The following is a 24,941-nucleotide window of genomic DNA, read 5'->3' as shown; positions in this document are numbered from 1 at the left end:
CCTAGCAGCTAGGATAGTGCCTGGCACATAGTAGAAGCTTAAGAATTATTTAAGAACAAATCTGTTTTGAATTGATTTTTGATGAAATGAAATATCATGACTGCAAGTTCCCATATCGAGCTTGGAAAGTTAGCATTTTATTTTTTTGTTTGTTTTTGGTCTAAGTGCAAGAGGCCTACGTATTATGACCCAGTTTCTGGAATAGTTACACCATGTTTTCAGTATACTTCTCCTGGACTCCACTCTCCCCTCCTTTTCACACAGCCCTCTATCAGATATTTTCTGAGCATGGACTCTAGTCCAGGGCCTGTGCTAAGTACTGAAGATGAAAGATGAATGGGACATAATCCGTGTCTTTGAGGAGCACATGTTTTATTAAGGGGAACAGACACTACGGAGCCATAGTAATGATGAACAGAGTACATGCATGAGCACGTATCTGGGGACACATGTCCCCAGGTAGGACTCATCTCAGCTCTGGGCAAGGCCTAAGGAATCTGACATATGATTTAATGCTCCGTAGTCTTGCAGCCTGAAAACTAAGTAGTGACAAAATAGACATTCTCATCAGTGTGAGCCATTCTCTGAGTCCAAGGGAAGTAAGTAATTCAAACAGAATTTGTCATTTTGGAGTTTGCACTCTAAGGGCGAAGCAGTGAGAAATTAAAAACTTGTTTAATTCTTATTCAGTTTATGTATCCATATAACCTGCTTATTATAATATACCTAGTTTATTAATTATCAATTTTATTGATTAACATTTTTAAGAATATTTCATCTTAGTAAAGCTTTGTGAAATCCTGTCCATTTAAAAATTTGCAAATAAAGATACATATTAGAAAATAAATGTTCCTGAATCCTAAGCTTGTACTCTTTTTATTCCTCTTTCAAGTGGTGTCAATATCAAAATGCCAATCAACTCCAGTGGACCTGATTGGGTGACTGTGATTCCCAGGAGTATAAAAGGTAAAAAGGAATGAGCTTGATGATTTGTTGTTTTTCCTGCTAAGTGTGTTGAGGCTCTGTAGTTACACTGATGTTACAAAGTCCTTTTTTTTTTTTCCTTTTTAATATGCCCTGGTTACTGCTGGGCACAGTTTTAACTGTGTTTTAACAAACGTTCCAGGTGATTCTGATCCATTGGTATAGGATATTATTAAGAGTAAAAGAATGAAATCTAGAAGAGTAAATGTATGTGTTTTGTTTTTGCAGAATAGGTATAATGAGCTATAGTGACTTGTAGAAAGAAAGGATGAACATTATTAAGGAGCTTATGCAGATGGAAGGTGATCACTCCTTGGCCTTTTGGCCAAGATCAGGTGCAGATGGCAGACGAGGTCCTTTTAGCTGTTGAAAGCATGTATGTAGTATCCTACAGAGCAGATAGTGCAAACACCAACGCCACAGGGATGAGGTATATAACACACATGAACCCACCAGTGTGGGTATTGACCGTATGCATGCCTTGTGTAAATGGTGGGGAAGGAACTGCAGAGCAAGGGCCATCTAAAAGGAGCAGCCTCTCAGTTCCTACACATTGTTGCTATGCAAAAATGTAGACCCAGCACAGCCAGATCTATAGATTTTTTTTCATGAAAAACCAAAAGTCAATTTTTGAATGTTAATATCTCCAGATCTCAAAACATGGCATCCAGTTAAAAACTTTAAAACTATCGTGTGGGCTAAATAAAATTTGAGGCCCAGATGCAGGCAGGACACTGTCAGTCTGTATCTCTGGTGTTCACTGTCACGTGCCACAAGAAATCCCAATCTTTTCCTAGGAAAGAGCTGTATTGGATTTACTTGAACCCAGTGAGTTACTAATTTTAGAGGGTACATATGCGAAACATCGTTAATAGAAATTGCTTACCTTTTATCTGCCTGGCCCTCAACCCCACAGCTGAGATATCAGTAAACATGGGATCACCCAGTAGTGCTGAACACTTCATATGCTCGCATCTGACACCTCCGGAGGCCCCGTCCCACTACCAAATCTATCCCCCTCTTCCACAGCCCTGGTTGTCTGGCTCACCCACCTTGTGATGTCCCTGGCTGTCCAGTGGGATGGTCAGTGGGAGGAGCTTTGGATGGTTTACTTGCACCTGACAGGTCTTTGGATTCAGCCAGGAGGTGGTTGTGGGTTTGTGATGTACTATTCTGTTTAGAGAGAAGAAAGATTCAGTAACTAGTGGGGCTTTTGATGGATTTTTAGAGGAAGAAAGAAACCATGAATCGGTAGGAGCAGGGTAGCCTGGCTTTGATAAAACTGACTCGGAGCAGGTAAATAATTGGAAAGAAAAGAGAAGGACAATTACTTTATAAATCAACGAAGTCCGGCTTGGGGGAACTTCACCTAAATTCACCTTAGTGACCAGCAGGGGGCACTCAAAGATCCTAAACGAAGGGCTCACATTCTTCTTTAATTCCTTCCTTCTTCCCTCCCTCCCTGCCTTCCTCTCTTAATTCCTTCATTCCCTTTGTCCTCTTTTTTTTTTTTTTTTAGAAATTCACGTTCTTTTATTTATTTATTTATTTATTTATGACTGTGTTGGGTCTTCGTTTCTGTGCGAGGGCTTTCTCTAGTTTTGGCAAGTGGGGACCACTCTTCATCGCAGTGCGCGGGCCTCTCACCATCGTGGCCTCTCTTGTTGTGGAGCACAGGCTCCAGACGCGCAGGCTCAGTAATTGTGGCTCACGGGCCCAGTTGCTCCGTGGCATGTGGGATCTTCCCAGACCAGGGCTCGAACCCTTGTCCCCTGTATTGGCAGGCAGATTCTCAACCACTGCGCCACCAGGGAAGCCCTTTTTTTTTTTTTTTTAAATTAATTAATTAATTTATTTTTGGCTGCATTGGGTCTTCGTTGCTGGGTACAGGCTTTCTCTAGTTGCGGTGAGCAGGGGTTACTCTTCATTGCAGCGCACAGGCTTCTCATTACAGTGGCTTCTCTTTGTTGCAGAGCATGGGCTCTAGGCATGCGGGCTTCTGTAGTTGTGGCACGGAGGCTCAGTAGTTGTGGCGCACGGGCTTAGTTGCTCTGCGGCATGTGGGATCTTCCCGGACCAGGGCTCGAACCCGTGTCCCCTGCATTGGCAGGCAGATTCTTAACCACTGCTCCACCAGGGAAGTCCCCTTTGTCCTCTTTTTAAAATCTTTTGTTTTCAGATAATTTTAGACTTAAGGAAGAGTTGTGGAAATAGTACAAAGTTCCCATATAGCCTTCACCAAGTTTCCCTTATGCTAATTTCTGATTAATTGATTGATTGATTGGCTGTGCAGAGTCTTCATTGTGGCATGCGGGCTCTCTAGTTGCGGTATGTGGGATCTTAGCTCCTGACCAGGGATCGAACCCAGGCCCCCTGCACTGGGAGTGTGGAGTCTTAACCGCTGGACCACCAGGGAAGTCCCTCCCCCCTTATGCTAACTTCTTAAGAAATCACAGAACACTTATCAGAACCAAGAATTTAACATCCATATAATGTTATTAACTAAACTATAGAGTTTATTTGGATTTCATCAGTTTTTCCACTAATGTCCTTTTTTGTTCCAGAATCCAGTGCCGATCTCACATTGCATTTAGTTGCATGTTTCCTTAGTCTTCCCTCTGTGGCAGATCCTCAGGCTCTTATTGTCTTCCATGACTTTGACACTTTTTTTTTTTTTTTTAAAGATTTTTTTTTTTTTAATTTATTTTATTTTTATTTATTTATGGCTGTGTTGGGTCTTCGTTTCTGTGCGAGGGCTTTCTCTAGTTGTGGCAAGCGGGGGCCACTCTTCATCGTGGTGCGTGGGCCTCTCACTATCGCGGCCTCTCTCGTTGCGGAGCACAGGCTCCAGATGCGCAGGCTCAGTAGTTGTGGCTCACGGGCCCAGTTGCTCCGCGGCATGTGGGATCTTCCCAGACCAGGGCTCGAACCCGTGTCCCCTGCATTGGCAGACAGATTCTCAACCACTGTGCCACCAGGGAAGCCCCAACTTTGACACTTTTGAAGAGCATTGGTCAGATGGTTTTTAAAATCTCTCTAAACTTGGGTTTGTCTAGTGTTTTCTTTTAATTGGAATGAGGTTATGCATTTTTGGAAAGAATAGGACAGAAATGATGTTGTATCCTTTTGAGGGGATACATGATGTCGATACGTATTGCTAACAATGTTAACCTTGATCACTTGGTTAAAGTGGTATCTACCCCGGTTTTCCACTGCAAACTAATTATTTTTCTTTCTTTCTTTGATGAGGGATCAAACCCTGGCCCTTGGCAGTGAAAGCATGGAGTCCTAACCACTGGACTGCCAGGGAATTCCCTAAACTAATTATTTTTATCTTTGTATTTACTCAATATTCTGGGGAGGTACTTTGAGACTGTGGTAGGCTGAATAATGGCCCCTAAAGATATCCAGATCCTAATCCCTTGAATTGGTGAATGTTACCTTATATGGCAAAAGAAACTTTACAAATGTGATTAAATTAAGAGTTTTGAGCTGGGGGGAGATTATCTGGATTAAATGAGTGGGCACTAAATGCAATCACAAGTGTCCTTTTAGGAGGGAGGCAGAGGGAGATTTCAAACAGAAGACAGAAAGCCATGTGAAGATGGAAGCAGAGAGAGAGTTGAAGATGCCATGACATTGGCTTTAGAAATGGAGAAGGGGGCCATGAGCCAAAGAATATAGCTCTAGAAAAGGCAAGGGAACAAATTCTTCCCTAGCTCCTCCAGAGAGAGTGTGACTCTGCTAACACCTTGGTGTTGGCCCAGCGATACTGATTTTGGACTTCTGGCCTCAGAACTGTAAGAGAATAAAGTTGTGTTGTTTTAAGCCACTAAATTTGTGGTAATTTGTTATAGCAGCTACAGGAAACTAATACAGAGACTATGTAAACATTCTGTTTCTGCTTAAACTGTCATCTACTAATTTTAGCATTCATCATTCGATCTTCCCTGCAGCAGTTATTTCTGTGGTGTTCTAATGGTGACTTGCTGTATCTCTCATTTTTAAGACATTTATTAATTGAAATTTTTCTGTAAGGAAGAACTGTCCCTTCTTCACCATTAATTTAATTTTATCAGTATAGACTCCTGACTATTTCATTCTTTGGATTATAATCCAATTCAGTTATTCAAATTGTTCCACTTTTGGTAGTTGAGAACTTTTTTAGTTTGGCTTCTGTGCCCTTTTGACATACTCTCATTCTTTTAATTAATTAACTTATTTTTTTTTGAGCACTTCCTTACTTTACGGTACCACAGGATATTTCAGGTCCATCTTATATTTTCTTTGCCCAGGCCTGGGAAGTGTTCATAATATTTACACTTATATTATTTCACTTATGAATCCTATATTTTGAAGGTTTTGTTTTCCCTATGACATTTCATAATTTATATATTAGTTAATTGATTTTCGTACAAGGTAAAACTCTTCTCAGGTGCATATTTAGAGTCTGGTTGACTGCTTGAGATTGCCAGTGCTACCCCCATGCACGCATAATTCCAGTCAAAAGCAAAGAAACACAGCTTTCAGTTTAGACTAGACTATCTTATCAAGGGCAAGCATCTGGTTTCTGACAGGCTTTTCCAGTGTCAGAATTCCTACTGAACTTTTATAAGCATCTGCACTGTGGTCCTCAGACCATTATAGCCTAATGGTTTGGGACCTTGATGGCTTCTAACCTCATCAGAAACTAAACTAGAGCTCATATTTTTGGGGGAGTTTACTGAAAGTTTAGGATAGGACTAGATTTAATAGCAATAGAATAAATATCAACATCTTTATAGCTTTTTACTATTTTCTCTGTTTATTGAAATTTATCTTATATGCAATAGAGCACACAGATCATAAGCATACAGTACGATGGAGTTTTACATGTGTACATATCTTTGTAGGGTGAATTCTAAGATGACACCCAGTGATTCATGCCCTTATATAAATCCTTCCCTTCAATTATATGACAAAGTTGACTTTAAAAAAAGAGAGATTTTCCTGGGTGGATCTGACCTAACCAGATAAGTCCTTAACAGGGACCAGGTTCTTCCAGAAGAAAGAGATTGAAAGTGTGAGAAGGATTCCATGTGAGGGAGATTCTTCATTGCTGGCTTTAAAGATGAAGGTGGCCATGGGGCAGGGAATGTAGGCAGCTTCTAGGAGCTGAAGGGCATTCCCTGGCTGACGACCAGCAAGGAAATGAGAAACTCAATCTTATAACCACAAGGAACTGAATTTGGCTAACAACTTGAACAAACTTGGAAGCAGATTTTTCTCCAGAGCCTTCAGAAAGGAACACAGCCCTGCTAACATCCTGATTTCCACCTGTGAGATCCTGAGCAGAGAACCTAGCCATACCAGGCCCTAGATTCCTGACATGCAGAACTGTGGGAAAATAAATGCCCCTTGTTTTTAAGCCGTCAAGTTTGTGGTGATTTGTTACACAGCAATAGAAAACTAATTAACTGCCACCCAGATCAAGATATAGAATGTTTACAGCGTATAGAACATTTCCAGCGTTCTAGTATGGCCCCTTATTGTGACAACTGCACTTTCACACTATTACAGTATCGAATTTTCACAACAGCCCTTCAGAATAACTAGTAGTTTGTCCCTTTTATAGATAATGAAACCAAGGTCCAGGTCCAGTTAACTTAGGAAATCAAAGGACTCACATCCTACACATAACATCCAGCAAACTGATATCATTTGGGGAAAGGAAGCCCACAGCCATTTAAATAATAAATGTAGGTCCCTGTAAATGGTCCGATCTCTGCTACCTCCTGTCTCCTCAACTCTCTGAGAAACTTTGGCAAGTCACTCTGACTTGCTTTCTTCACCTCTAAAAGGTATTTGGACTAGCTATTCTCTGAGGTCCCTTTCAACATTCTCTGAATCTACAGGTATTTCTACCGTACATAGCATTTTCATCTTTCCTTTGTAAAATGCTTAGCTTTTAGGGGACTAAAATAGAACGGAAAAAAATCAATTTCCCAAGGTTTTGTGGGGGGAAACTCAAACCAGTATGGTGGCTGGGTAGCTAGGACCTCTTCACGTTCCCAGCACTGGACGGGGCATGCCCAGAGCTTGGCAGGCTGTCCTCACTCCTTACCTCCCCGAGGTAGTCCCCGGGCACTCCTGTGCCCATGTTCCCCGGTCAGGGAATAGTTTGCCTCCATTTCTTCTCTGACTTGTCTTTCCTTCCCCTCATGAACCATGTTCTTCCTTTGGCCAGCCTTTTACTCTTCTTACTTCTAACTCCATGCCAGAAAATTAAGGGACCTGTGTTCACACATGCGCGCACACCTCCCACCCTTAATTCACACAGTATCCCTCTCATCCAGCTCTTTCTAGATCATTTAGGAAAATTTATCTCTGCCTTTTTCTCTCTCATTTTGTCCCATTTGTGGTCCAAATAGCCCTTATTATGGCTAATGAATGACATGGGATGATGCCCTTTGGAGGAAAATGTAAGCTGTGGGCTTTTAAAGAGAAGCCAGGACATTTTAGAGAAGCAGGGACCTTACTTGCAAATAATCAAAACTGTCCCTCCTGATTTTGCATAAAGATCTTTATATCTGCTCTTACATCGCCTCCCTGTAAACTTCCTTCACTGTCAATGTTCAAGACAACCATAAAATTGAGTAATACCTCATGTTTGTTTTTTTAATTATTTTCATTCCACTTGTACAGTACATTAAGAGTTATATTATTGATTTAAGGGGCTTTCATATCTCAGATATCTTATGTGAAAATGCATTCTGAGCTCCAAGCAACACTGACTTTTTAAACAACTTCAGACTGCTTGAAATCATATTAGTCAGGAAATGTTTTTGTCCCAGTTGACCATAAGAGGGCAATGTAGGTAAACACATTTCACTTTAAAAATATGTTCTGTTATCTAGCGCTGAATGTTTAAAGAATTAATGTCAGGTTCACTAATTGATTTGCTTTGCTTGACTTAACTCTCATAGTAAATGTAATTAACATTTGAATGGAAATGGTAATTGTTTCCTGTGTGATATACCCGTTTCTTTATGACCCTTATTGTGACTTCAAAATCACTTTTAATTCCCATTCCAGTAAATGTTTTCTTTGGGCCCCAGGTGTCTGCTCAGGAGCTCTCTGGACTGTGCAGCCTTGATGCGATGATACAGTGAGGAGCTTAGGGCAAGGTGTGGTGACATGGTAAAGCCACACGTGGTAGCATGTTGAGAAATTGCTTTTGAATAAACCAAACAAGTGTTTACCCTAACCCCCATTTTTCTTTGATAATCACATTGGCCAAAAGAGCATTTAAAATTCTGTTTACTTTTCAGTTTAGACCCTGAACCTGCAAAGCATTAGCAGATACCTAAGAAAAAAGATTAAGTGTGCACTGTCAAATAGGGCATCTTCTTTGAAGGGAATAAAACCAAAATAATTTTTTTTCTTTTTTTTTTTTTAACATCTTTATTGGAGTATAATTGCTTTACAACGGTGTGTTAGTTTCTGCTTTATAACAAAGTGAATCAGCTATACATATACATATATCCCCATATCTCCTCCCTCTTGCATCTCCCTCCCACCCTCCCTATCCCACCACTCTAGGTGGACACAACACACCAAGCTGATCTCCCTGTGCTATGCGGCTGCTTCCCAATAGCTATCTATTTTACATTTGGTAGTGTATGTATGTCCATGCCACTCTCTCACTTTGTCTCAGCTTACTCTTCCCCCTCCCCGTGTCTGCAAGTCCATTCTCTGCGTCTGTGTCTTTATTCCTGTCCGGCCCCTAGGTTCTTCAGAACCATTATTTTTATTTTTATTTTTAGAATCCATATATATGTGTTAGCATACAGTATTTGTTTTTCTCTTTCTGACTTACTTCACTCTGTATGACAGTCTCTAGGTCCATCCACCTCACTACAAGTAACTCAATTTTGTTTCTTTATATGGCTGAGTAATATTCCATTGTATGTATGTGCCACATCTTCTTTATCCATTCATCTGTTGATGGACACTTAAGTTGCTTCCATGTCCTGGCTATTGTAAATAGAGCTGCAGTGAACATTGTGGTACATGACTCTTTTTGAATTATAGTTTTCTCAGGGTATATGCCCAGTAGTGGTATTGCTGGGTCATATGGTAGTTCAATTTTTAGCTTTTTAAGGAACCTCCCTACTGTTCTCCATAGTGGCTGTATCAATTTACATTCCCACCAACAGTGCAAGAGGGTTCCCTTTTCTCCACACCCTCTTCAGCATTTATTGTTTGTAGATTTTTTGACGATGGCCCTTCTGACTGGTGTGAGGTGATACCTCCTTGCAGTTTTGATTTGCATTTCTCTAATGATTAGTGATGTTGAGCATTCTTTCATGTGTTTGTTGGCAATCTGTATATCTTTTTTGGAAAAATGTCTATTTAGGTCTTCTGACAATTTTTTGATTGGGTTTTTTGATTTTTTAATATTTGAGCTGCCTGAGCTGTTTATATATTTTAGAGATTAATCCTTTGTCAGTTGTTTCATTTGCAAATATTTTCTCCCATTCAGAGGGTTGTCTTTTTGTCTTCTTTATAGTTTCCTTTGCTGTGCAAAAGCTTTTAAGTTTCATTAGGTCCCATTTGTTTATTTTTGTTTTTATTTCCATTTCTCTAGGAGGTGGGTCAAAAAGGATCCTGCTGTGATTTATGTCATAGAGTGCTCTGCCTATGTTTTCCTCTAAGAGTTTTATAGTGTCTGGCCTTCCATTTAGGTCTTTAATCCGTTTTGAGTTTATTTTTGTGTATGGTGTTAGGGAGTGTTCTAATTTCATTCTTTTACATGTAGCTGTCCAGTTTTCCCAGCACCATTTATTGAAGAGGCTGTCTTTTCTCCACTGTACATGCTTGCCTCCTTTATCAAAGATAAGGTGACCATATGTGCGTGGGTTTATCTCTGGACTTTCTATCCTGTTCCGTTGATTTATGTCTCTGTTTTTGTGCCAGTACCAAACTGTCTTGATTACTGTAGCTTTGTAGTACAGTCAGAAGTCAGGGAGCCTGATTCCTCCAGCTCCATTTTTCTTTCTCAAGATTGCTTTGGCTATTCGGGGTCTTTTGTGTTTCCATACAAATTGTGAAATTTTTTTTCTAGTTCTGTGGAAAATACCAGTGGTAGTTTGATAGGGATTGCATTGAATCTGTAGATTGCTTTGGGTAGTAGAGTCATTTTCACAATGTTGATTCTTCCAGTCCAAGAACATGGTATATCTCTCCATCTATTTGTATCATCTTTAATTTCTTTCATCAGTGTCTTGTAGTTTTCTGCATACAGGTCTTTTGTCTCCTTAGGTAGGTTTATTCCTAGGTATTTTATTCTTTTCGTTGCAGTGGTAAATGGGAATGTTTCCTTAATTTCTCTTTCAGATTTTTCATCCTTAGTATATAGGAATGCAAGAGATTTCTGTGCTTTAATTTTGTATCCTGCTACTTTACCAAATTCATTTATTAGCTCTAGTCTTTTTCTGGTACCATCATTAGGATTCTCTATGAATACTATCATGTCATCTGCAAATAGGGACAGCTTTACTTCTTACTTCTTCTTTTCCGATTTGGATTCCTTTTATTTCTTTTTCTTCTATGATTGCTGTGGCTAAAACTTCCAAAACTATGTTGAATAATAGTGGTGAGAGTGGACAACCTTGTCTTGTTCCTGATCTTAGAGGAAATGATTTCAGTTTTTAACTATTGAGAATGATGTTAGCTGTGGGTTCGTCATATATGGCCTTTATTATGTTGAGGTAAGTTCCCTCTATGCCTACTTTCTGGAGGGTTTTTATCGTAAATGGGTGCTGAATTTTGTCCAAAGCTTTTTCTGCATCTATTGATGATCATATGGTTTTTCTCCTTCAATTTGTTAATATGGTTTATCACATTGATTGATTGGTTGATTGATTGATTTTGGCTGTGTTGGGTTTTTGTTGCTGGGCATGGGCTTTCTCTAGTTGGGGTGAGCGGGGGCTACTCTTTGTTGTGGTGTGCGGGCTTCTCATTGCGGTGGCTTCTCTTGTTGCGGAGCATGGGCTCTAGGTGCGTGGGCTTCAGTAGTTGTGGCACGCAGGCTCAGTAGCTGTGGCTCGTGGGCTCTAGAGTGCAGGCTCAGTAGTTGTGATGCACAGGCTTAGTTGCTCCGCGGCATGTGGGATCTTCCCGGACCAGGGCTCGAATCTGTGTCCCCTGCATTGGCGGGCAGATTCTTAACCACTGGGCCACCAGGGAAGTCCCTATCACATTGGCTGATTTGCGTATATTGAAGAATCCTTTCATTCCTGGGATAAACCCCACTTAGTCATGGTGTGTGATCCTTTTAATGTGCTGTTGGGTTCTGTTTGCGAGTATTTTGTTGAGGATTTTTGCATCTATGTTCATCAGTGATATTGGCCTGTAGTTTTCTTTTTTGTGACATCTTTGTCTGGTTTTGGTATCAGGGTGATGGTGGCCTCGTAGAATGAGTTTGGGAGTGTTCCTCCCTCTGCTATATTTTGCAAGAGTTTGAGAACGAGAGGTGTTAGCTCTTCTCTAAATGTTTGATAGAATTCGCCTGTGTAGCCATCTCATCCTGGGCTTTTGTTTGTTGGAAGATTTTAATCACAGTCTCAATTTCAGTGCTTGTGATTGGTCTGTTTATATTTTCTATTTCTTCCTGGTTCAGTCTGGGAAGGTTGTGCTTTTTTAAGAATTTGTGCATTTCTTCCAGGTTGTCCATTTTATTGGCATATAGTTGCTTGTAGTAATCTCTCATGATTCTTTGTATTTCTGCACTGTCAGTTGTTACTTCTCCTTTTTCATTCCTAATTCTGTTGATTTGAGTCTTCTCCCTTTTTTTCTTTTTCTTTTTTTTTTTTTTAATTAATTAATTAATTAATTTATTTTTGGCTGTGTTGGGTCTTCGTTTCTGTGTGAGGGCTTTCTCCAGTTGCGGCGATCGGGGGCCACTCTTCATCGCGGTGCGCGGGCCTCTCACTGTCGCGGCCTCTCTTGTTGCGGAGCACAGGCTCCAGACGCGCAGGCTCAGTAGTTGTGGCTCACGGGCTTAGTTGCTCCGCGGCATGTGGGATCTTCCCAGACCAGGGCTCGAATGTCCCCTGCATTGACAGGCAGATTCTCAACCACGGCGCCACCAGGGAAGCCCCTCCCTGTTTTTCTTGATGAGTCTGGCTAATGGTTTATCAATTTTGTTTGTCTTCTCAAAGAACCAGCTTTTAGTTTTGCTGATCTTTGATATTCTTTCCTTCATTTCTTTTTCATTTTTTTCTGATCTGATCTTTATGATTTCTTTCCTTCTGCTAACTTTGGGGTTTTTTTTTTTGTTCTGCTTTCTCTAATTGCTTTACGTGTAAGGTTAGGTTGTTTATTTGAGATGTTTCTTGTTTCTTGAGGTAGGATTGTATTGCTATAAACTTCCTTCTTAGAACTGCTTTTGCTGCATCCCATAGGTTTTGGGTCATCGTGTTTTCATAGTCATTTGTTTCTAGGTAGTTTTTGATTTCCTCTTTGATTTCTTCAGTGATCTCTTGGTTATTAAGTTGTGTACTGTTTAGCCTCCATGTGTTTGTATTTTTTACAGATTTTTTCCTGTTATTGATATGTAGTCTGATAGCGTTGTGGTCAGAAAAGATACTTGGTACAATTTCAATTTTCTTAAATTTACCAAGGCTTGATTTGTGAGCCAAGATAGGATCTGTCCTGGAGAATGTTCCATTAGCACTTTAGAAGAATGTGTATTCTGTTGTTTTTGGATGGAATGTCCTATATATATCAATTAAGTCCATCTTGTTTAATGTATCATTTAAAGCTTGTGTTTCCTTATTTATTTTCATTTTGGATGATCTCTCCATTGGTGAAAGTGGAGTGTTAAACTCCACTACTATGATTGTGTTACTGTCGATTTCCTCTTTTATGGCTGTTAGCATTTGCCTTATGTATTGAGGTGCTCCTATGTTGGGTGCATACATATTTACAATTGTTATATCTTCTTCTTGGTTTGACCCCTTGATCATTATGTAGCGTCCTTCTTTGTCTCTTGTAATAGTCTTTATTTTAAAGTCTATTTTGTCTGATATGAGAATTGCTACTCCAACTTTCTTTTTATTTCCATTGACATGGAATATCTTTTTCCATCCCCTCACTTTCATTCTGTATGTGTCCCTAGGTCTGAAGTGGGTCTCTTGTAGACAGCATATATACGGGTCTTGTTTCTGTATCCATTCAGCCAGTCTATGTGTTTTGGTTGGAGCATTTAATCCATTTACATTTAAGGTAATTATCGATATATATGTTCCTATTACCATTGTCTTAACTGTTTTGGGTTTGTTTTTGTAGGTCTTTTCCTTGTCTTGTGTTTCCTGCCTAGAGAAGTTCCTTTAGCATTTGTTGTAAAGCTGGTTTGGTGGTGCTGAATTTTCTTAGCTTTTGCTTGTCTGTAAAGGTTTTAATTTCTCTGTCGAATCTGAATGAGATCCTTGCTGGGTAGAGTAGTCTTGGATGTAGGTTTTCCCCTTATATCACTTTAAGTATGTCCTGCCACTCCCTTCTGCCTTGCAGAGTTTCTGCTGAAAGATCAGCTGTTAACCTTATGGGGATTCCCTTGTATGTTATTTGTTGTTTTTCCCTTGCTGCTTTTAATATTGTTTCTTTGTATTTAATTTTTGATAGTTTGATTAACATGTGTCTTGCCATGTTTCTCCTTGGATTTATCCTGTATGGGACTCTCTGTGCTTCCTGGACTTGATCGACTATTTCCTTTCCCATATTAGGGAAGTTTTTAACTATAATCTCTTTAAATATTTTCTCAGTCCCTTTGTTTTTCTCTTCTTCTTCTGGGACCCCTATATTTCGAATGTTGGTGCGTTTACTGTTGTCCCAGAGGTCTCTAAGACTGTCCTCAATTCTTTTCATTCTTTTTTCTTTATTCTGCTGTGCAGTAGTTATTTCCACTATTTTATCTTCCAGGTCACTTATCCATTCTCCTGTCTCAGTTATTCTGCTATTGATTCCTTCTAGAGGATTTTTAATTTCATTTATTGTGTTGGTCATCATTGTTTGTTTGCTCTTTAGTTCTTCTAGGTCCTTGTTAAACGTTTCTTGTATTTTCTCCATTCTATTTCCAAGATTTTGGATCAACTTTACTGTCATTACTCTCAATTCTTTTTCAGGTAGACTGAGTATTTCCTCTTCGTTTGTTTGGTCTGGTGGGTTTTTAGCTTGCTCCTTCATCTGCTGTGTGTTTGTCTGTCTTCTCATTTTGCCTAACTTACTCTGTTTGGGGTCTCCTTTTTGCAGGCTGCAAGTTCATAGTTCCCATTGTTTTTGGTGTCTGCCCGCAGTGGGTAAGATTGGTTCAGTGCATTGTGTAGGCTTCCTGGTGGAGGGGACTAGTGCCTATGTTCTGGTGGTTGAAACTGGATCTTGTCTTTCTTATAGGCAGGACTGTGTCCGGTGGTGTGTTTTGGGGTGTCTGTGACCTTATTATGATTTTAGGCAGCCTCTCTGCTAATGGGTGGGGTTGTGTTCCTGTCTTGCTAGTTGTTTGGCATAGGGTGTCCAGCAGTGTAGCTTGCTGTCATTGAGTGGAGCTGGGTCTTAGCATTGAGATGGAGATCTCTGGGAGAGCTCTCACTGACTGATATTACATGGGGCCAGGAGGTCTCTGGTGGACCAATGTCCTAAACTCGGCTCTCCCACCTCAGAGGCTCAGGCCTGACACCCGGCTGGAGCACTGAGAACCTGTGAGCCACATGGCTCAGAAGAAAAGGGAGAAAAAAAGAAAGAAAGAAAGAAAGAAAAAATTAAAATAAAAAATTAAAAAATAATTATTAAAAATAAAAAAATTAAAAAGTAATAAAAAAAAGAAAAAAAAGAAAGAAAGAAGAGAGCAACCAAACCAAAAAACAAATCCACCAATGATGAGAAGCGCTAAAAATTATACTAAAATAAACAACAACAAAAAAACGGACAGACAGAACCATAGGACAAGTGGTAAAAGCAAGGCTATACAGGCAAAATCACACACAGAAGCATACACATACACACTCACAAAAAGAGAAAAAGGAAAAAAAAAATCTATATATTAAAAAAAAAAGAGGAAGAGAGCAGTCAAATCAATAAACAAATCTACCAACGATAGTAATCTCTAAACACTAAACTAAGATAAACATAAAGCCAGAAACAAATTAGATGCAGAAAGCAAACCCCAAGTCTACAGTTGCTCCCAAAGTCCACCTCCTAAATTTGGGATGATTTGTTGTCTATTCAGGGATTCCACAGATGCAGGGTACATCAGGTTGATTGTGGAGATTTAATCCGCTGCTCCTGAGGCTGCTGGGAGAGATTTCCCTTTCTCTTCTTTGTTCGCACAGCTCCTGGGGTTCAGTTTTGGATTTGGACCTGCCTCTGCGTGTAGGTCACCTTAGGGCGTCTGTTCTTTGCTCAGACAGGACGGGGTTAAAGGAGCAGCTGATTCGGGGGCTCTGGCTCACTCAGGCTGGGGGGAGGGAGGGGTACGGAGGCAGGGTGAGCCTGCGGCGGCAGAGGCCGGCATGACATTGCACCAGCTTGAGGCGCCGTGTGTTCTCCCAGGGAAGTTGTCCCTGGATCACGGGACCCTGGCAGTGGCGGGCTGCACAGGCTCCCGGGAGGGGAGGTGTGGATAGTGACCTGTGCTTGCACACAGGCTTCTTGGTGGCTGCCGCAGCAGCCTTAGCGTTTCATGCCCGTCTCTGGGGTCCGTGCTGATAGCCGTGGCTCGCACCTGTCTCTGGAGCTCGTTTAGGCGGTGCTCCGAATTCCCTCTCCTTGCGTACCCCAAACAATGGTCTCTTGCCTCTTAGGCAGTTCTAGAGTTTTTCCCGGACTCTCTCCCGGCTACCTGTGGTGCACTAGCCCCCTTCAGGTTGTGTTCACGCCGCCAACCCCAGTCCTCTCCCTGGGATCCGACCGAAGCCCGAGCCTCAGCTCCCAGCCCCCGCCCGCCCCGGCGGGTGAGCAGACAGGCCTCTTAGGCTGGTGAGTGCTGGTCGGCACCGGTCCTCTGTGCGGGAATCTCTCCGCTTTGCCCTCCGCACCCCTGTGGCTGCGCTCTCCTCCGTGGCTCCGAAGCTTCCCCCCTCCGCCCCCCACAGTCTCCGCCCGTGAAGGGGCTTCCTAGTGTGTGGGAACTTTTCCTCCTTCACAGCTCCCTCCCACTGGTGCTGGTCCCATCCCTATTCTTTTGTCTCTGTTTTTTCTTTTTTCTTTTGCCCTACCCAGGTATGTGGGGAATTTCTTGTCTTTTGGGAAGTCTGAGGTCTTCCGCCAGCATTCAGTAGGTGTTCTGTAGGAGTTGTTCCACATGTAGATGTACTTCTGATGTATTTGTGGGGAGGGAGGTGATCGCCACATCTTACTCCTCCGCCATCTTGAAGGTCTCCTTCCAAAATAATTTTGGGTATAGAGATAATATCAAGAAGTCAAAGAAGCTGAAAATAGTCACAAATAGGAGACTCACTTAAATTTAAATTTCTGAGTCATATTTAAATTTAAATTTAAATTTCTGAGCATTTGGATTTTAAATTGTGATTTAACAGGTAAGACTATAAAATTACTGGATTATGATCAAGATTTCAACTTTGGGGTGTGTAAGGGAGTGATATAAAATGATTGGTGGTTTTTTGAAGATTGCAGATTTGAATAATAAGTGTTAGAAATGAATAAATGTACTCTTTCAGGAAAAAAGCCAAAAAGAAAGATATCTATAAACATCTCTTTTTGAGAGGCGATGTAACACAGTGGTTAAGTGCATGGGCTTGGGGGCTCACCGGCTTGGATTAGATCCTGGCTTTGCTACATACTAACTCTGGATCAAGTTGCTTAAATGTTTTGAAAGTTAGGGATAATAGGACCTACCTTAAAGGGTTATTGTGAGCATCCCATGAGATAATAAATTTAATTGCTCAGAACCGTGTCTGGTGCAGAGTAAACCTGCAAGAAATATTAGGCATCCCTGTTGAAGCATGTAAAGTGTGCCATTTTCACAGTGGCTTTTCTGAGGGAGGTGTTACGGCAGAAAGGTGTTGACTTTCCCTGTGAAAGGTATCCCACCACTTGTGTTACCATGTGTAGCTAGGCTACAACCATGAGTACACACTGCTGATGCAATTTTAATATTGTTCATTGTGCATAAAGACTTCTGAACCTTTTATGTTACAGGCAGTAAATCTTTAGAATGTGTGTCATTGGTTTGTTTTCTGTATTCAGTGGTGGTTTTCCGAGTTAATATTTGGTTGTAGGACCCATGGATTGAAACTTTTCTTTTTAATGGGCTGAGAAACAGTGTGGACTAATATTATTATGCATATGTAAAATATGAATTTAAATTTTTACTTGCCTCACAGGCATTTGGATGAGAAGTTCTTCTCCTGTTCTGGGATAATGCTGGACAATGCTTAGATCTACACATTTCCTTGGTTTTTGCCTGCCTTTATTTTTGGCTTTGAGAAAAACATGCATAATCAGAGGGAATGATCAACATCCCCTTTCCCCTTTGAGGGTGTCCACAAACACCCTCACACCCACTTCAGATCTTCCTATTTTTGTGCAAAGGAGAACTTTTTGTAGGAGGGGGAAAGTCTGGGATTTCTTTGAGATGTGATGGCAGGAAATGTTATCTGTAGCCAGTAAGCTAACAAACATAGGGACATAATTGTGTTTCTTGGAACATTTTTTATGTATGGTTTGTTGGAGGAGAATTTCAGAATATCTTTTTTTTTTTTTTTTTTCAGAAACCAACAACCTAGAACTATCTCAAGGCTTAGGAACTTTTCCTTCTGGCTATTATTACAAAAATCAGTGGAGGCCCAGAAAGTTTAAGATGCGCCAGTTTAATGACCCTGACAACATTACTGAATGCTTACAGAGAAAAGTGGTGTATTTATTTGGTGACTCGACAATCAGGCAATGGTTTGAATACCTCACTACATTTGTTCCAGGTTGGTACTTTGCTTTTTGTTTCATAACTCTTTCCCACACATACAAAATTCAGCTTTGAAATAAGCAGACCCAGTCCGGTGCCTGAAGAAAGGCATCAGGTGAGGAAGCAGTTATTTCCCTGTAGGACTGAAGAGGTGTCCTAACCTTGGAGAGATGAGTGATAGTTTCTGATCAATGGTGGGGCTGTGACGCATCGATGAAAGCACTGGCTGCTTGTTGAATTTCATACCACTCATGAGCTGTGTGACCCTGGACGAGTCATGTACTTCTCAGGGCTTCACTTCTCCAAGTGTGAGCTGAGGCAGCAGGACACCATCACCTCACAGGTGTCTTTCACTTCTAGCTTTCTGGGCTGTGAGATAGAAGTGAACATTTCCGGTTGTTTCTCTTCTAGTTCTGTTTGGTCCAACTCCAAGTTTATCATAGATTTAAGTGGAAGGAGGCAGCGAAACTGTCGCCCATTTTAATGCATCCGTGCAGCAGAGCCGTCCCTGCTCACCCCTTGGGCCGTCCATTGGTGTGACTCTGAGGTGGAGCTGCCTCCCAGCAAGGGAGAGTCTGGTCAGTCCCAGTCTTCTTAGCTTCCTGGTCTCCCTGCTGGGCTCTGGGGCAGCTCTCCAGACTTGGAATAAAACCCCACTCATTGGAGGGCCATCCCTTATTCACAGTGGGCCTTTTCCTCTTCCTGGAAGTGGTGTGGATGGAGTGAGGAGGGATGGATTCGGGGCAGCAGGACTAAAGGCCCCGCTTAAGAGTTTAGAGAGCTGATGAATAGTTCTGTGGGAACTGGGTGTTTTTGTTTGTTTGTGTGTTTTTAATTTTTTTTTTTTAAACTTTTTATTTTTGGAGTATAGCCGATTAACAATGTTGTGATAGTTTCAGGTGCGCCGCAAAGCAACTCTGCCATACATATACATGTATCCATCCTCCCCCAAACTCCCTTCCCATCCAGGCTGACACATAACATCGAGCAGAGGGAACTGTTTTTGATGGCTGTTTATGGACAGGGCTTTTCCTAAAGCAAATTCCCACAGTTGGGAGTGGTTGTGTGTGATGTTTTTCTTTTTTCTCTTTTATTTATTACATCAACTTAGTTTCACATTTAACTTTTAGAAGGAAAGGAGGAAGTAGATATGACCCCCCAAAATAGAAAGTTAATTCCATTTTTGATTTGCTTGCTTTTTTATTGAAACAGACATACCAGAGTTCTAGTTGATAAAGCATAAGTTAAAAAGCAGGAGAAGGGAAATCATTTGTATGGCATGATGCTAGGCACAGTTTGGGGCTGACCAGGCAGGGCCCTCCAAGAGCCTGTAGTTGCTTGATTCTTTTTTTTACTAGATTTATTTTATTTATTTATTTTTGGGCTGCGTGCGGGCTTTCTCTAGTTGCAGTGAGTGGGGGCTGCTCTTCATTGCGGTGTACGGGCTTCTCATTGCGGTGGCTTCTCTTGTTGCAGAGCACAGGCTCTAGGCACGCAGGCTTCAGTAGTTGTGGCACACGGGCCTCGGTAGTTGTGCTCGCGGGCTCTAGAGCACAGGCTCAGTAGTTGTGGCGCACAGGCTTAGTTCCTCCGCGGCATGTGGGATCTTCCCGGACCAGGGCTTGAACCCGTGTCCCCTGCATTGGCAGGCGGATTCTTAACCACTGCGCCACCAGGGAGGCCCCAGTTGCTTGATTCTTAAGTTCTAATGACGTAGCTTGGTATTTCCTTTCATAGCAATGATCACATTGCGTGTCTTGATCATTTTCCACCCTACCCTTTGCAGACAGATCTTTACCCGATAAAACCTTGTGTTGGGCTTGATCTTAATCAAAAGAAAGAATGGTTAATTGAGCTTTTATTCAATTTAAGTGGGGCCACATGCTAAGTAGTAATGAATTAGGTATGAGAATCTAGAAGAGGAGCCTGGGAACTCATGGAGAAAAAAGTGAAACCTTGACTTTAACCCTTAAGAGTAAATAATATGGGACAATTATAGTTTGATGTTACTTCTTCAGAATTGACTGTAAACTCCTTGAGGGCAAGGACTGTGACTTACCCATCTGAGCATTGCTGGCTTTTTTTTTTTTTAAAGCTGGGAAACTATTCTAATTTATTTTATTTTTTTTTTATTTGATTTTTTTTCTTTTTGGCCGTGCCATGAGGGATCTTAATTCCCTGACCAGGGATTGAACCCATGCCCCCTGCAGTGGAAGTGTGGAGTCTTAACCATTGGACCGCCAGCAAAGTCCTGCATTGTTGGCTTATAGCACAATAGTGCTGGCACGGAATAGGTGCTTAGGAAATGTGAATTCAGTTTGGCTGCCAAGGGTTACTTAATCTGGTCTGTGTGAGGCACTTATAGGAATATTTAGGGATATGAGACAGACCCTCTTTCCTCATGGGGTGAATGTTCAGTGATGAATTGTACAGCCTTTTTGAGGAGTAATAAGGGAGAATAATCATTGATTCCTGGGATCTTCAGAGAGCAGGACTTGGAAACACAACTTAGATAAAGTAGAGGGAGAGAAGGGAATTCTAACTTGTGCTGCTGTGTTTGTTATGACAGAGAGAGAGAAGTTTTCTAAGACATAAACAGGGTTTTCCATCCATAGGGTGAAATTGAAAGTCAAAAGAAGCGTGGTTGCTTCTTTCTTTTGCTTATTTCAAAAAGAGGTATTTGGTTACTATTATGTGTTTGTAAAAAAGCAGAAGTTATAGTTCTTGACCTGGAAGAAATAATATTGATCTGTTAGAACAGTAATGTGTAAATGCCAAATCGATGTTTAGATACTCAACAGTCAGTGCAAACAGGAAGGTTTCTTGGCCTAATAATTAGAGGTAAACAGGTTATTTTGCTTTTCAGGTCTAGAATCAATTGCTGATGGTGTTACTTGCAACGTCATGCTTATGGAGTGATTTAAATAATAAATATGTTAAAATAGAAAGGTCCATTGAAGCCAAGGGGGCCAAGGTGGAGTGAAATAGGTGTTTCCTTTACATTTGTATTGTACCTTTTTGTTGTTTTATTTAAAAAAAAATTGTTCTTTGAAGCCACTAACTAAAGAATAATCAAAATATATCGCTTGGTTTAAACATTCTTATGAACCTGAGTTTTCCTTGTTTCAGATTTAGTGGAGTTTAGCTTGGGTAGCCCCAAGAATGTGGGTCCCTTCCTTGCGGTGGACCAGAAGCACAACATCCTGCTCAAATACCGCTGCCACGGTCCACCGATCCGCTTCACCACTGTCTTCAGCAATGACCTCCGTTACGTGGCGAATGAGCTGAATGGCATCGTGGGAGGGAAGAACACAGTGGTGGCCATAGCTGTGTGGTCTCATTTCAGCACCTTCCCCTTGGAAGTGTATATCCGGCGGCTCAGGAACATCCGTCGAGCCGTGGTCCAGCTCTTGGATCGAAGCCCTAAGACTGTGGTAGTCATCCGGACAGCCAATGCCCAAGAGCTGGGACCTGAAGTGAGCCTTTTCAACAGCGACTGGTATAACTTTCAGCTGGACACCATCCTTCGGAAGATGTTCTCAGGAGTTGGAGTATATCTCGTTGACGCCTGGGAGATGACCCTGGCCCATTATCTGCCCCACAAGCTACATCCAGATGAAGTTATTGTGAAGAACCAACTGGACATGTTCTTGTCCTTTGTGTGCCCCTTGGAGACCTAGTCTGCCCTGCAGGGTACTGGAGGAATCACATTCAGTGACCTTCTCTATCACCTGCACTGCGGAAAGTTTATGGGTGGCCCTGTGGAGAGATGGCTGCCATTGATATGTATTTAAAATTTTAAAAAAGAGCTGGACTTTATATAATGACTTGTAAGGAGCTTAGAAAATGCAGATTACATTTATATCTACCGATAGGATTTTTTCCCATCTTGACTTATCCTTGGGGGAACGATTATTAACAGCATTTACACACTATATTGCCCTTGTAACCAAAGATACTAGTGAGTGTGTTTGAACTAGCTTCTCCTGGGAGGGGAGGGGATACTGTGCTAAAAAGTGTGAAAAATGTTGTGACCTAAGTGGAAGGGACAAGTTTGGTTGGCAGTGGAGTGTTTGTAGCTTGTCTGGTAAAGGAAATTGAGCACATTTACATGAATAGCGTAATTGGTACATCTTCAGTGGGAAGTGAATTAACCCCAAGGCTTGTAGTCAGTGGCTCCTGTAACACACTGAAGACTGCTGTGTCTTAGAAGTTTCTCTTGATGATCCAGTTTTTTCTGAATTACTTGAAAAGGCCAGTGTCCTTGGTCAGAACTTTCTAATGAGAATATTTACAGTGTCTGGCTTTTATCTAGAAAAGAAGCAAAAGGGAAATATGCAAGCAGTATATGTAAAATCTGTGCATTGAATTGATATTTGCATTGGGTAATTCCTACTTATCTGATTAAGCTAAATTTTACAGGATGAATACTTATTCTAAAATAACCACTTTTGGAGCTGGAAGGGGGAAATCTATAAGGAAAAATTTATTTTTGTGTTCTGAAGTTTGAGGGTTTTAAGAATTGACTTTTATGTAAAGATTGCTATTGTTTGTTATAAAGTTGTGGAAATTATTTCCATCAATTTCGACTATTTCTTTTTTGGTTGTTATTTTGAATTGCATACCCAAATTAGAAATTAAAATCTAATTAAAAATTAAATTTAGATATTGAAATCTGTGATGGGTTGATTTGGGCATAAGGTACACACATTCTGTCATGCTTGGAAGTAAAAGGTGCTGTTCCTGTTGGCTATCTTAAAATAATTGAATTATCAATTTTACTTGACTGTCTTTACCTTATTAATTTTAAATACGTTTAAATTAATTTGTGCCATTTAGTAAGTACTCTTTTCTTTTTGAGCTACAATAGAGTATAGTTTTGTTTATCCCTAAATGAACATGTGAAGAAACTGGGGAGGCTTTAGAGATGAAGACAGATGCCTAAAGCATGAAAAAATGCACCCTTAGAAGAATGGGTCAAAGAATCTGGGTTTTTAACTTAAAACAGAGAGTTTAAGATCTTTCTTTCCTAGCCTTGAGGGCCACCTTCAAGTTTATAAAATAAATAAATATGATTTTAAATTATTTTCTGAGTCTGAAGTGGAGCAGGTAGTTAAATATATTAAGATGGCTTAATTTTAATGGCCTTTAACCTTTAGAGTGTCTAAGGATCACTTGGAATATTTTTTTTTTAAGTTTTCTTTAAAATTAATTAATTTTTTTGGCTGAGTAGGGCCTTCATTGCTGCGTGCGAGTTTTCTTTCTTTGAGGCAAGCGGGGGCTACTCTTTGTTGCGGTGTGTGGGCTTCTCACTGTGGTGGCTTCTCTTGCTGCTCAGCGTAGGCTCTGGGCGTGTGGGCTTCATTAGTTGTGGCACATAGGCTCTGTAGTTGTGGCACATGGGCTTAGTTGCTCTGTGACACGTGGGATCTTCCTGGACCAGGGCTCGAACCCGTGTCCCCTGCACTGGCAGGCGGATTCTTAACCACTGCGCCACTAGGGAAGTCCCTCACTTGGAATATTGGATAAAAATGCAGAATTAGGGGCTATGCCTCTGGGAATTGCGGAATCAACCTTAGTGACAAATGCCCAGGAGTTCTGATGCAATGGTGGTATTCTACATTTTGAGAAACACTAAGGGAAAAGGGAAGATAGAACTAAGGAAATAAATATTTTTTGTCTATTATTTTAGGAGCTTTTCCCATAACATTTAATTCTGATCATGATCTAATAGTGCAGATAATGGCTCCATTTTATAGATGAGGAACTTGAGTTTAGATTTGAACTAAAGTATGTGAGAGTCCATAGCCCTTTTCAACTAGAACTTTTTGGACTTTGTCAAGAGGTTTTATTTTTTATGAAAGAATTTTTGAGCATTTACTCAAGGATCACTGGAGGAGGCTGAGTCATGTCTTCCCAGGAGAATTTCAATTTCCACTGCCTCTCCAGAGCTTTGGAGTGGTCCTACTTGTTTGTGCAAATGATTTCTCATGATCTCATCCCATTATTTTTTGATTTAGTGACATGTCCTAAAGATTTGATGACACAGTTTCTTAACGTATTCTCATTCACTCTGTCCTTCTAATGTGTCTTTCTATGCTCGTGTGGAAGTTAAAAAAAATGCCTAAGTGTAGAGTTTGGACTATTACCTAAATCATTCTCAGAACAATTAGATACTATTTTTTTTAAATTAATTAATTAATTTATTTTTGGCTGTGTTGGGTCTTCGTTTCTGTGCGAGGGCTTTCTCTAGTTGTGGCAAGTGGGGGCCACTCTTCATCGCGGTGCGCGGGCCTCTCACTATCGTGGCCTCTCTTGTTGCGGAGCACAGGCTCCAGACGCGCAGGCTCAGTAGTTGTGGCTCACGGGCCTAGTTGCTCCGTGGCATGTGGGATCTTCCCAGACCAGGGCTCGAACCCGTGTCCCCTGCATTAGCAGGCAGATTCTCAACCACTGCGCCACCAGGGAAGCCCTAGATACTATATTTTAATTTCTTCTGAAAAGTTTATTTTAAGCCAATACCACAGAGTTGTGACTGTTAGCGTGCCAACCAAATAATATAGTTTATTTTAAATATATTTTCCATTATAAATGTAAAGGATATTAAATATAAAAATATTGTAAAATCTAGAAAAAGAAAATCTATGGATAGAATCCATAATTCTATCATCTGCGATGAGCATTAGCAGTTTGGTTTATTTTCTTCTAGGTTTTTTAAATCACATAGCTGTAATCACAGAGAACATGTAATTTTTATCTGTGTTTTTAAATTTAACATACAAATATTTTTCTATGTTTTCATGACATAATTATAAAAGTCTGCCTAACAGTTTAGCTAAATGATATCATTATTTACATAGGTTGGCCATTTAGATTTATAATAAAATATTAAAATGGTGATTAATATATAATTTCACTGGGTTAAAATATCGATTTTTATTTTGGAATGACAGCATTAACTTCATTTAGTGGATCTCCTCATATTCTAGAACTCAAA

The 24,941-nt window shown here is 40.7% G+C and overlaps 2 protein-coding genes across 5 annotated transcripts in view; one reads left to right on the top strand and one right to left on the bottom strand.

The window, feature by feature from the left end:
* Window positions 1–22,604, top strand: part of NXPE3 (neurexophilin and PC-esterase domain family member 3) — a 55,764-nt gene extending 33,160 nt beyond the window's left edge. For 2 of the 3 annotated variants that reach the window (XM_082460448.1, XM_082460447.1), the window contains 3 exons: window positions 893–966; window positions 17,754–17,960; window positions 21,074–22,604. In XM_082460448.1, the coding sequence (XP_082316574.1) occupies window positions 893–966; window positions 17,754–17,960; window positions 21,074–21,624 (832 nt within the window). In that variant the 3' untranslated portion in view covers window positions 21,625–22,604. The remainder of the gene's footprint in view (window positions 1–892; window positions 967–17,753; window positions 17,961–21,073) is intronic. The other variant, XM_082460449.1, reaches the window with a different exon arrangement.
* RPL24 (ribosomal protein L24) overlaps window positions 1–24,941 on the bottom strand; it is a 146,017-nt gene that overhangs the window by 98,261 nt on the left and 22,815 nt on the right. Inside the window, exon 1 of one of the 2 annotated variants that reach the window (XM_082460648.1) lies at window positions 23,182–23,187. The exons of the other annotated variant lie outside the window; for it this stretch is intronic. Within the exon in view, the coding sequence (XP_082316774.1) occupies window positions 23,182–23,186 (5 nt within the window). The 5' untranslated portion in view covers window position 23,187. Of the gene's footprint in view, window positions 1–23,181; window positions 23,188–24,941 lie in introns of those variants that run through there. 2 annotated transcript variants of the gene reach the window in all.

This window comes from Balaenoptera physalus, assembly GCF_965194825.1.
Source record: "Balaenoptera physalus genome assembly, chromosome: 4".
Lineage (NCBI taxonomy): Eukaryota > Metazoa > Chordata > Mammalia > Artiodactyla > Balaenopteridae > Balaenoptera > Balaenoptera physalus.
This window is presented reverse-complemented; position numbering and strand designations above follow the sequence as displayed.